General features: G+C 40.2%; 1 protein-coding gene across 2 annotated transcripts in view; it reads right to left on the bottom strand.

Moving 5' to 3' along the window:
- Positions 1 to 488: 488 nt before the first annotated feature.
- Positions 489 to 13931, bottom strand: part of si:dkey-12j5.1 (probable assembly chaperone of rpl4) — a 55838-nt gene continuing 42395 nt past the window's right edge. For both annotated transcript variants that reach the window (XM_041793853.1, XM_041793852.1), the window contains exons 10-11: positions 11509 to 11661; positions 489 to 827 (exon numbers count right to left, since the gene is read on the bottom strand). In XM_041793853.1, the coding sequence (XP_041649787.1) occupies positions 663 to 827; positions 11509 to 11661 (318 nt within the window). In that variant the 3' untranslated portion in view covers positions 489 to 662. The remainder of the gene's footprint in view (positions 828 to 11508; positions 11662 to 13931) is intronic.

The raw sequence follows: 13931 nt of genomic DNA on the forward strand, positions 1-13931 counted from the left end.
GTAGCAGACAGAGAAATGCATGCTGCATAAGTTAATGTCATATTCTCTCTACTGTTTCATGTCTTGTTGAATCAAATGATTTAACACAAATAAAAAAGAAACAAAGCAAGGGAATAGAGTACACTTTCTAGAATTGTACACAAAAACGAAATAACAGAACTTGAACACATAAAGAAATCATGAATTGTTTGTTATTGCTTACACGCCGATGAGAGATTTTACATTACTGGACACACTGCTGCTCCTGCTGAACTTAAAAAGAGCTGTAGACATTAATGTGCTGCCTTTGTGCGTCGCTTGTAGAGATGATGTGTGGGTGTGTGAGACGTTCAAACATTCAAAGGTGTTACTGCCTTCACTGATTTTTGGTAAGAAGTAAAGCTTTACAACTAATGTCTTTCATCAACATCTGTCAGGGAGATTAAAGGCACCATTACTCAAGTATGCACTTATTTCACCAAAAGCATTACACAACCAACTGTGAGAGATTGGGTAGACTGCAGCTTTTAATGTGGATGTTTTTGTGCATCTCACTCCAACTCAATGTGTGTGAAAGGATAACCACTTAAAAAGGCACTTTATGGGAGAAGACTCAAACATTTAGACTACAAGGAGCATGATAGTGAAAAGTGTAATCCAAGCACAAGAAAAGGGTGCTGTGTTCAGTGTTCCATGGGTGCTTCCTCCTCTTCATCACTACAGGGTTCATAATCGTCATCCAGGACTGTGTCTCCCCCCTCTCCCTCTAGTTCTCCTCCCAGCTCGCCCAGCAGCTGCTCCACATGCTCCAACATTGGCTGGTCATCACACCGCAGCTTACTGTACAACTGGGGAACGAGAAAGAGAGAGAAAAAAAAGACAAAAAAGGATGATGCAAGTGTGTAATAGGCTAGTAAGAAGAGTGGAAAAAATGGAAATTTTGAATAGAAAGTAGGTTATACAGCAGAATTGTTCAAACCAAACATAAAGTGGAAATTATACCGCAGAGGCAATACAAGAAATGAGATACGGTGAGTGAAAAGCTCTGGCGTTGTGCGCTTGGAGATAACAGTGCATCACTGCGGCATCAGTAAGCAGCAGCTTGGAGTTGAGGGGAAGTGAGCAGCCTTGAGGTTTTTTAAGTCTCTAAGTGCTGGTTAGGCCGCCTGAACTATCCAACAGCAGCTGCATTCTGTCAGTGCCGCAGTCACGGCTCACAAAACGCTGGTAAACTGTTTTTGTCTTTCATTTGGCAAATCAGCACATTTGATACACCGTTCGGCCGCACGGGAGACAAAAAGACCATTTATCTTCCTAATGCTTGTGCGCGCACACGTGAAGAAAAGAGCGCATATTGCGCTCACACATACAGAAGAACACACATAATCAAAGTTGTTATCTTGGTGAAATATGCCGTGAAGGAGCGAGATGAGAAAAAGTCATGTTCTCAAAGCAGGCAGGAGATTTATCTCTGTAAAGTACTGTGTACTGTGCGTGTGTGTAATTACTGAACTCAAAGTAGAGCTGGGTGATAAAACTACTCGTGCTACCACTAAGGACAGGAAGCATTGCACTAAGTTTGTGCATGTGCATGTATAATAGGCAGAGTAAGGAAACTGAAGCAGAGATCTACGCTTCTCTTTCTAGAAACAAAACTAGAGAGAACAAGAGGCAGAGAGGGGAGCAGCTGATATGATCTAGGAATGTTCTTTTCAGTCAAACACACACTCAGACACACAAGCAGAGGCTGCGGCAGTCACTCGAGCTCATGGACAATAAGCAGCTGAGTGCCATCACTCTCACTAAAAGTGTAACGAGGCCAGGAGAGTGAAGAAGAACGTGTGTGACTGCTTTGCCCCGGGACCAGTCTCCAAGCAACAGCGGGTCCTGACAGGAGACACGCACTCTCACGGGAACTCATTTAGAGTGTAAAAATGTGTAGAGTGCGTGTGTGAGCGCATGTGTGTGTATTTAAGTGGATGCTGTCTCTGCAGGTTGGAGCTCCAGAGAGAGGAAGCATGACTGTTGGCCAGGCAAAGGGTAAGATATCAGGGGAAGAGCTGACCCTCTCAGGCTCCTTAAAGCCCCACATATACATACAGCAAGGAAATACAAGGTTTTATTCTCCCAGTGTCACTGTAAAATGCCGGGAGATGTTTATCCACAGCTAGTGAGCTGACTAAAATCTGAGTTTTCCAATCCACTGGGCCCATACACAGTATAATTGCACATTGCAGCTTTGGGCAAGAGGTATTGGTGTCTTACATAGGAGTTGCATAAGAGAAATAATAAAAAATGAGGTGAATGTATTTAAAAAAAACTGTTGAAAGTTACTTGGAAAATGCGCTGTATTTATGTGTGGTAATTTTTCCAACGAATCAATAGCACAGTGTGTCTACTCGATAGGATGTGATTATTCATCGTGAGTCTTTCAGCTTGCTACATCAACAGAAGCTATTCTTTACACATTCGCCACCAAACGCTGCTGAGATCAGCACCCCCGCCCCAAAAAACACAGGCATTTCTCATTTGCAACAGCCCATGTTTTCTCTTCTCACTTTCACGGCCCAGAGAGCTGCCTGGAGAAGGAGGGAAGAGAGGCGAAAAGAGAGAGTGGGTGTGTGTATAATCGTATAACTTTTTCATGGTCCACTTTGCTCTACTTTCAAGCCCAAAGTCACAGCCCAATGCACACTTGACCACCGCAAGAACAACTCACAAACGCTTTACGCTTACATACCCATAATGGTGCTTGGACACATCTGTCTAGACGCTATTGTTTCGAGGTAACACCATGGCTCTAGGGATGGTTTTGTCTGTAGAGACAACATTTTGGTCCAGACAGAAATGGGAAATATATACAACCACACGTTGCCAGACACATGAAAACCACTGGCGTTGATGATCTCTTGACCTCCTTCAAGCAATAATTCATGAGAAGTATTAAAAAATTAAAAGGTTAGATTTTGCCTTGAACCTTGTTTCTAATTTCATCCGTTTTACCAAATAAATAGAGCTGGTGCAGTTAACCGGACTTGCAAACCCCTTCCAAACGCAAAGTCCACCGAGAATTTATGGTTCAATGTTGCTTAGCACTTTTTGTAATAACAAAGCAGAGTATCAAAAGCATCATGTATTCTCTTCATTGTTTTTATCAGTAACCTAAACCACAGAGTTATAGATGCTGCCTAAGTTGCCTAAGGCATTGATTCCCAACCAGGACCCCTGGGGGGAAGCAAAAGATTCATAGGGGGGCGTCAGGCTATGCCTGCTCTGAGGTTCTCGAAATTAGATTTGCATATTTTAACTAAAACCATGGTAACACACTTACTGGATAGCTCATGAAAATATCTTCTGGTAGGAACAGTCGAGTGTAGGCAAGGCTGCCCATAAGAGAGGATAAAAGGGAGAGATTTCCAGGGACCAGCAAAAGAGAGGGGCCATACCATGGAGGTTAGCAAAATCATAGTCCATTGTAAAGTTAAGCTGTGATGACCATGTCTAATCTTTTTACCTGAATAACAACCACTGTTATCAAAGCAATGACTAATTTATTTATTTGTTTATGCCAAAGTAACACTCTTCAAAATGTATCCACCCTTTCCTTAAAACAGAGTAAAAAAGAGGTAAAATGGCAAAAATGGGTTGAAAGTGGAAAAACTGGCTTAACAAAGATTGAAATACAGTAAAAATCGGCATTTAGAGTGATGAAAAGGGGTTTAAAGTGGCAAATATGGGTTAATAGAGACAATAGGTGGCAGAAGTTGGTTAAAAGGGGCAAAACAAGTAGAAAAGTTTTTGAAATAGGACTTAAAGGGGTAAAAATTGGTTAACAGAGGCAAAAAAGGGTAAAAAAGTGGCAAAATTAGGCAGAAAAAAAATGGTGATAAGGGTTAATAAGTGGCAAAAATAAGCTGAACTGGCAAAAAAAATTAAAGTAGCAATCAGAAATGTATTTAAAATGGCAAAAACAGGTGGGAAAAGTGATCAAATGTAGCAAAAAGTAAAATGCTATTGATCCAACACTCATGAATTGACATCAGCAATAAATCACAACTGGGAAGGGGTTTGTCTGGGGCCAGGCAAACCTTTCGTTGGGCCTGAGTGTAGGTCTAATCTGTTGGGATTTTACCAATGCAAACAATTTATTCTAGAAAGTAATTAATCACTTTTTTGTGTGGGTCCTCAGGGGGCTTAGTGCCATCTGAGGTGCTAGCATGACAAGGGATCGTGTTCATAAGTCCACTAAATGACTAAATGTCTTCATCTTCCACACCCAGCTCAAGACTTACTAGTAACCGAGATTGATAACTTATAGTTTTTATATTGACCTTCAATGCTGGTTAAAGATGTGTCCAAGCAGGGTGCCAGCCATATGCAGAGACTGTAGTCCTCTGCACATGGGGGCCTGAGCGGTAATAAGGTAATACCTTAAACTGAGGTATTCAAAAATAGCCATGGTATTGCTTTAATTACCATCATAAAGACAGTTGCAGCAAAGAAGGAGCTGAGACAGAAGGTAAAGCTCTCAATTTACTGGTCGATCTTTATTTGAACCCTCACCCATGGTCATGAACTCTAGGTAATGACGGAAAGAATGAGATCGCAAGTTCAAGTGGTTGAAATGAGATACCTGAGGAGGGTGGCTGGGCTCAGCATTAGAGAAAGGGTGAGGAGCTAAGACATCTAGAGCTCAAAGTAGAGCCACTGCTCCTTTGGGTTGAACGAAGCCAGTGGCAGGCATCTGATTAGGAGGCCTCCTGGTCGCCTCCCTGTGGGGGTTATGGGTGCATCCAACAGGGAGAAAACTCCCTGGTAGACCCAGGTCTCCCTGGAGGGATGAAATATATAATCTGGCCTGGGAACACCTAGGAACCCCCTAGGAAGAGCTGGAAAATGTTGCTGTGGAGAGGGACGTCTGGGTTGACTTGCTTAGCCTGTTACCACCATGACCTGGCATCGATAAATGGGAGACAATGGATGGATGGATGGAAGGAGACAGTAATATGTAATCCCTTAAGTGTGTGTCCATTTCTAACAGTAGCACCACTGCATGTGTGAAGATGCTATAAAAGTGGTGACATAAATGCTTTTAATGATGCCAAGCTAATTTATCAAACAATGAACCTGTAATAAAAAGAACTTTCTATTTAGATGGGCACACGTATATTCTCATGCATCATGGCATAGCACCACTATGTACGCAGCCCTGCACTCTGGTCTTCTCTAAAGTCAAACTGTAATCTTTCACTGCAGAACCACAGCAACATGAGTTTAAAGATACCATAATTCTTTTCTCTGGTTGTAATCAGTGATGAGGAATGAGATGAAGTTCATTGTTAATAACTGTATGTGCTGTTTACTGAGCAGCAACATCAGCCACAATCAAAACCATTAAATGCTTTTAAAAACGATGCAACACATGTAAACCTCTTTTTATAAGATGTTCAGATGAAGTTAATCAATGTGGATATGCAAGACACAAGGCAAGGCAAGTTTATTTGTATAGTACATTTCATCAGCAAGCAATTCAAAGTGCTTCACAAGATTTTCTTTTTCCATGACTGGAAAGTAAGTCAACTTTTCCAAGGTTTCCAGCATGAGTTCAATTCCTGATTTAAGTGTTTTTGAATATTGTGATAAACTCTTTGGATCAACCTTGTTTTTCACACTTGAAAAAAATGGAGTTAGCCAGAGATGACACAAATGAAAGGATGTAAACATTGTAAATCATGAATTTGAATCTTAAATTGTACTTTTCCATTGCTTACTAGTCATATTCTTAACTCCTGTGTGTCTGATTAAGTATACAAATAGTGGAACTTGCAAACTATTAAAAAAAAGTTAAACCAATTCAAACTTTGGCTTCTCCTCTGAGATCAAAGTTTCTGGACATACAGTACCACAATGCAGCATACATCTACAATGCAAAGTGGGCAAATTTGACTTTATGGTGATAACAGTAACAGCCCCAATCTGTGGTAAGAGAATCGTATAGGCCTGTGGAGTTTAATACAAAACTGAATTATGTTAGCATCATTTCTTGCACAATGGAGTTTGTTTGCTCCTAGAGCCGAATGAGGTCTCACTGTACTACAGCATACTGAGACTTTCTGCTTGGTTTAAGGGAGAGTTTACTTATTTCTCCACATTAGAACAATTTTTGTAAAACATCTATAGTATGGTGCAGTGTCATCCAAGAGAGCTTATCTTTAGTCCAGTCTGCAGTGGACAAACGGTGAAATATTAAGACCCAATGTACCCTGCATATAATAAGTGATTCTTCTCCGCTCCTTTCTTGATAAAAACCTTTCTCTACGACTCACATGGCATAATCAAGACATGCTGATTATAGGTTGAAAGTCTAACTGTTCCATCATTCTTCACCTGTTCCACATCTATACTTAACTTCCCGTTTCATTTCACCTCTCCTCTACTTCATTCCATTTCATTATACCTTTATTCTCCCAGCCTCTCTTTTGTACATTTTCCCCTTGTGCTCTCTGTCTTTGGCTCCTATTGCTCGCACTTTAACACTCTCACCAAATGACCTTCCTGTCAAGGAGATAGAAACCTTTTCATACTTTCATATCTTTTACTAGCATGCACATATGCACGTGTACAATTTTGGCAGGATGGTGCCAAAATCTTGCCCTCTCCAGCACAACAATCCTGCTTTCCCCAGTCCTTTCTAGACCAAACAGAGAGCTCCCACTGCGTATCTCTTCATTAGCAAGAGAAAAATAAATAAACAATTTTAAAACACTTTTTTTTACTCATCTGTTTGGCTCTGCTGTACAACAAACACATACTTCTTCTTGGCAAGGGTGTGACACTGCCTGAGATTAGACTTTATTGTGTGTGAACACAGCATGTCACTGAAGCCTCGAGAGGGTTTACTGCAAAACTATCACACTCACACACACAACTTAACACTTCAGTCCTCTGGTCACATCCTTGGTGGGGAATTGCATTAAAATTACATGACAAGTACACCCCAAGCCAACCACAGCCACAATCTATGCTCATGGGATACCCTTTCAGCCACATCAAATAGTAAAGCTTTTGACCTCTGTTTGCCCTAGCCGCCTTTGTGAACACTCGCACGCACACGCTCGTGCACACACCTATATGACATCGTCCTCTGTGCATACACTGCAGATCCTTCCTCAATCGTACCCTATCTGGCTGAGACTCAAATTCCATTTCACGTCCGGTTTACTATTGATTTTACCCTGGCCACTATTCACCAGCTACACCCCCCCTTCACCCACACATACACCCACCCCACATCCAATCTGTTCCCTTGCTCACCTCCCCTTTTCATTCTCCCACTCCTGCTCACCCCTCTGCTCCTCTCCTACACTTCCTTCTCGTCCTCTCGACCTATCCATTCCTCCCCATCATTCCTTTTTAGAGCTGGATGTCAGCGTGCATGTGTATTGATCACAGAGGATATGAATAATGAAGATGTTTCTTCACAAATAATTAGATATGCAAGTTGGCACACACAATGGTAATTAAATATGTGCATCCACATAAGGTGCGCCTACGCATAACCGCATGCTTTTTCTCACTGTCTCACACTGCACACACACTCACTTAGCAAAGTCATGAAGTATGCAGAGAAGTGGACTGGCGCCAAAACAAGCCGTTGGGCTTTGAGGCCTCATTTCCATGTTGGAGCCCATTTTAACTAGCAGACTGACTCATCGTTAATAATTAACACTCACAGTGGCACTCAGAAACAAAGCTCTGATATAAACAAGGGAGAACCACGATGGAGAGATGCTCACACATATTAGCACAGTAGAAGAATTAAGTGCACCCGGGGGGGGGGGGGGGGGTGCTTTCTTTCCACAATCTGCCTCACCTTTTCAAGGTCTCTGTGCATTTACCTTTCACATTATTCTGCACCTGTTGCTTCACTCTACAAAGAAACACCTCTGCTGTTTACTTGTCATGCTCTGATGCCTCACCCAATTCTTCTAGCAGACTTTCACCTTTTCATTCCTTTGGATTCTTTCTTTCAGAGCAAAAATAGCTAAGTACTCAATTCTCCTTATTTCTCAATTACATTTTTTTCCCCATTTGTTTTTTTTCTCATTAACTCAGCACAAAGCTGGCAGCTTAAATCTATATGCTTCCTTTATTTTCCTCCTCTCAGTTTCTTCCATTCTCCCTCTTGGCAGCACTAAGCCCACATCGCTCCTGTCTCAGTCGTGGACATCCCCAGTGGATGCTGGTTAGACAGGCCTGTCACTACACTGCTGGCCAGAGAGATGGATGCCAATATATCCCCACTCTGCTGCCCCTACTCATCTGTACAGGGACACTAGAGGCAGTAGGGGAGGGGTGAGGGTGGATAAGTTGGGTGGAGAGGTGAAAAGGAGAGGAAAGTAAAGAGAAGAAGAAGATTATCGTAGCTGGGGCCTGCCATCCGTCAGTCTTTGCCGTCTGATTTACAAGCCTATTGGTTTTTAGACTAACATGAATCACGGCTCCATAGAGGCACAGCTCACTGACAGAATGACAGAGTGAATGAGACACATCACTCCAAAAGTGTGTGCGGTAGTGAAAGAGAGAGAGGGAGAGAGACAGAGAGAGATAGAGAGAATGGGCCAGTGAGGGAGAGGAAGAGGTAAATTTAAAACCTCTCGAGATCATACAAAAAGCTTTTCTGTATCAACAATGCAGCTTGGTTGAGATCCTCTCGTCTTCACAGTACTGCATGTGCTGCTTCTCTGACAAGTACTGGTTCTTCTGAGCCTCACCTATTGTGACATTGTACACGATGCAGCCATACTGTGTGTACCAATGGATTTGGTGCACAGCAGTCAGAGATTTATTCAGATGTGTTGCTTGGGCTCATGTACCGTTACCATAAAAAAGAAAGCATAAAAAAGTCCTGCATTCTTTAATGGACTTTAGAAAAAGCATCTACATTTTATTAGGTCAATAATCTCTAAAACACCCAAAGTAAAAACATTCCTCTCTGTCTGGTCTACATACAGATAATACATACTATGCATTTACATTCTTATGACTAAAGAGCTGTATTTAGGCAGACTGAAAATCTTTTGGCTGAGATAGTTTGCCTTCAGCTGCATCATTTAGGATTCACTATTGGCTGATGATCATTTTTCATCAACACATACAGTTTGGTTTGTAAAAAAGCAGAAAATACTGAAAAGAGTCCATCACAATAAAGTAGGGCTTTATTTAGCATTTCCAAATGTCTTTTGTTTCCTCTTAAGGTTTTCAAATGTTTCAATCTCTGACACCTCATGTCATAAGGCAATAGAACAACAGTAACTTCATCAATTGATAAACAACTTGATTGTTAAACTTCTTCAAATCATCAGAAATTTTTTAATTCAAACTGGAACAAGTGAGAGAGATCAATGTCAAAATTGCAAATATTTGTGCAGTTTAAACACTGTGTAGGTGTTTGCTTGTACTTTTTGGTCATTTAAAACATTAAATTACCAAAATAGGGTAGGACCTGTATTTTTATCACTGTAGTATTGACATGGTCTAATTATTAGCAATGTGCTAATGCATTGGCTTATTGGTGCTGGCTGAAATTGGCTCAGCTGACTGACAACTGTGCGAAATGATTGAGTGTTTTGGCCAAAATGGTAATCATAATTATTCTGATCAACAGTGGGATCATCATTATTAATAATGATAATTATTATTATTTTTCTAATTATTCTGTATGTGGACAACAGAACTGATGGTAGTTGAGCAAGTTGAAGTTGTATGAGAAAAAAATTGCGTCAGTTAGAAAATAGATAACACAGCATTTAACTGCTATGATATAAATGGGCAGATACATATCTTTAAAATCCCTGTAAGTGATGAAAAAACTGTATTTTAGGTTTGTTGTATGACAGGTCATTGTGTTATGAACCACCAGGCCAGATTTCATATTTATCATTTAATGTAATCATATAATATAATTATATAATATAATCATATTATATGCTGCTACTTTTATGTGTCCAGCTTTACTTTGATGGCATAAAACAATTAAGATAACATTTACGGTGAAAACAGGACATTTATAAGTGTATTATGTGCCCAAGGACCCAGCTTCTACCTGATATTGTACTATTAGTTTATTATTTTTGAAGAGAAGGACCACTGTGCATTGGATTGTGGGTAATTCCTTCAAGCAGAGGATGAGTATGTGCATCCTTGGAAATTTCTTGGAGGTTTGAAGGACTCAGGACTTGGAAAAGTTTTGAGGATCCTTGAAATAGGGTCAGTCCTCTGATGTTGATGACGTAGTATCCTTAAAAAACAGTGCTTCAAGAACAATTCCTTGGCTTTGAGAAACAGCAATAGACAAGCGCTCCAGCAATTAGCCTGCCCCCTGACCCTACAGTTAACTATGGCCAGAGCGCAGCTGCCTAGCTCTGTGCCAGAGCAGAGAGACAGAAGTTGACAATTAAATTTCTGGTTTTCTAGCACAGATCTTTCCATATGACTCGTAGGCTACTGTGGCTGATAGATTTGGGAATATACCTCACAGAGGACCACATGGAGTTTTCTAAGGGCAGAGCATGCATTATAAATGCGTCATGTTTCTTAGATTGTGGGAAGGCCAGTATTGTGATTGAGAATGAAGGTCAGTTAATTATGCAGCTCTACCTTGTACTAATGTCAGTAGCTGATGTGTACATGTACTGTATATCTGCAGCCCAGGCACCTAATGGCCAGTGCAGAGAAATATTATAAAAGTTTTATTATCATTATTGGCCAGAAGAAGTCACCAGTTGGGGGGAAAAAAAACACAACATTCATGGAAAAATGCTGAATAAAAAGTTGTCAGTCAGCCTGTCAGTACAGGAGTTTTGTACTATCTCTGCTTAAGATCTGCAACATCTGAGAAGGGACAACTAATAACAGTTTAAATGTATTAAATCTTTGAGCGTATTTGAAAAACAGTATAAAAAAAAAAGGGGGAGATGTAATGGAAAAACACTGGTATCAACTATCTTTGTAAAATTGAATTTTTAAACACTGGCATGAGCTCTGAGTTCACAATCAGAACATCACTTATTGTTAGCAAAATCAAAATCTGAAATGCTGAAAGCACTTGACATCACAAAGACATGATGACAGACAGACTCAGTGCTGTGATTGCAGGCAAAGGTGGATCTACTAGATACTGACTTGAAGGGGGTGGATATTTATGCTGCCAATTATGTACCTGTACATATTTTTATTAAATTTACTTTTCCTTGTAGACATCTGTTTCATCTTGACACTAAAGAGGTTTTCTCGTAATGTTTTTGGTCAAAAAAATTCAAATTATATTGACCATGACTGATTTAAAAAATTAAAGGGTGAAACATCCAAGGGGGTGAATACTTTTTGCAGGCACTGTATATATACCAGCGAATTATATTAAAGACTTTACTCTAAGTAAATATTTAGGTCCTAAAACTGGCCGTTTTCAGTAGATTTTTTTGTAGATATACAACAACACATTTACTACATTTCTTAGACCTGATTTACCTTCTTAGCATTGGTCAGGTACGATCTTGCTGCCTCTGTCAATGCCTTCTGCTCCTCCTTCTCCTCCTCCGTCACTCCTCTTCCGTCTCCTTCTTGCTGCTCCTTTGCTTTTTCCAGTTGGAGATAACACACCCACCCTGACAGATACCACACCTGGGAATCACAGAGAATAAAAGAGAGGTGGTTTAAGGGCTGTGAGGAGCAGGTACCCAGATAGAGAGGGAGTGTTCTCTGTTGCAGTGAGTGAGCTGTGACAGGAGAAACAGATTTGTAGCCTTAGAGAAGCATGACTGTATGAAATTCAACATCCTTCTTTGGCAAACACGTTTCACACGTTTGACATGGAATCACAAAAAACACACGTGTAATCCTTCACTAAGTGGTAACTGCTGACATGATCTGGTGTTGATGCTCAGGAATGTTAAAGCATAGACTGAAGCTCCACCATTAATTCAAACTTTAAATCATCGCATCTGACACAGCCAATACATTTGCAATCGTTGTAGTGTAATTATTTTCATATACTTACACAAACCACAACATATTAAAATGAACAATAGATTACCTCAGGCAACTTCTTTTCAATTAAAATGCTATTTTTCCCACAGGCTATGCTGTGGATAATATTAGCCTTACTCTTAAATTAAAGAGTTGTTTTCAGATTGTCTAAATATAACTCTTAATTTCTTTATATTTTTCTCTTGAGCATTTCTCTTCCTTTTAAAACATATTGAAAGGATCAGAGGTATCATGGTCCGGAGGGCTGCCTCAGAAAGCACAGATTAGTGGGCTAACAAGCTTACTCGGCCTCCACTCTGGTTATTCTGCCTCCACATTGGTGGCTCATTCTTCTGCAGTGTACATCATCATCATGCTAACTCCAGCTTCACATCGTACCTGCCAGGCAGGGTTATGTTCAGAGCATTAAACTCAAAAATGTAAAACAGACGCCTCCTCAGGAATCAGCTTTTGGGAAAAAAATGCATCACTGCTCCTGTGGACATATTTGGCTTCAATTATTTTCTTTACATTTTTCAGATTTTGAGAAAAAAAACTCTGAATGTCAAAGAAAGGTAAATCTGACAAGTGTGTATTACTCAAATAACAGGAAGAAATAAACGTTACAAGTGCATTTCTCACTTTGGCAAAATGAATCAGGATGTACAACCATCAGGTTCTTTTGATGATTGTTTATTGAAGACATGTATCGCATTACACAGAGTTATGCAGAGTGATTTATCCATCACACTGCAGCTATTCACTGGAACATAAAAGTCACAATGCCTGTGCTGGAATTATGGGCATTTATGATACTGTGATATTCAGAAAACTAAGAGGAAAATGTTTTTTGATGGTGCTGCATAAAGAATCGATACAGTGTATACTCTCGTGGTAAGTTCAATTAAACTGAAAGACAAACAGCTACGTTTAGGAGCTTCACCATTTAGAGAGCAGCAGGTTTAATGCCACTCCAGAGGAGAACTGAGTTTGTGTCTTGTGTTGTTAAGGGGCATTTAGAGTGAGGTACATTTTCTGACTTACTCTCCAGTTTACAATTACGTAAGGGATGCAATGCATCCATAAAACATCACCACCATTTTCGTAGATTGCTTTGGTAGTATCATTATGGAAAAACTTAAGCAGTGCTTTGGAGCAGATATCATCTGCAAAGCCCAGGAGAAAAGGCAAAATGCAGTGTTTAAAAAGAAGCTGTAAATGGACCAGGCAACTTCAAACTGTATTTCTGGTGTTTTTCAACCCATGAGCTGGAGTACTTCACATGATTTGTGAATAAAATACAACCAACCAATCAATTTGATGAAATGTGTGTGAAATAGTACAAGTCCCTGGTGTGTTCTTACTCAAGAAAGTAAGCACAAGATACAGGTGCATCTTAAGCATTAGAATGTCATGTAAAAGTTCATTTTTACTGTGATTTACTTCTGAAAGTTAAATTTCCATATATTGTAGATTCATCTCATACAAAGCAAAATATTTCAATACTTTTTTGTTTTAAATTTGATGCTTATGGCTTACAGCTCACGAAAATGACTATCAGAGAATATTAAAACATTGTTAAAAAAAAAAAAAGTCTGATTTTCAAAGGTCTCCGGGCCTTCATTCTCTCACTCTGGTTCAGTACACAGCCACAATCATGGGGAAGACTACTGACTCGACAGTTGTCCAGAACTCAGGGGAGCTTCACAAAGAGCTGACTAAGGCTTGAGTCAGTGGCTCAAGAGCCACAACACCCAGGCGTGTCCAGGAAATGGACTACAGGTGTCATCTTCCTAGTATTGAACCACTGACGACACCATCGGCTTCTCACCTTGGCTGAGGAGAAAAAGAACTGGACCGTTCCTCATTGGTCAAAAGTCCTGTTTTCAGATTAAACTACATTTTGAATTTCATTTGGACATCAA

Source organism: Cheilinus undulatus, linkage group 8 (genome assembly GCF_018320785.1).
Source record: "Cheilinus undulatus linkage group 8, ASM1832078v1, whole genome shotgun sequence".
NCBI classification, from domain to species: domain Eukaryota; kingdom Metazoa; phylum Chordata; class Actinopteri; order Labriformes; family Labridae; genus Cheilinus; species Cheilinus undulatus.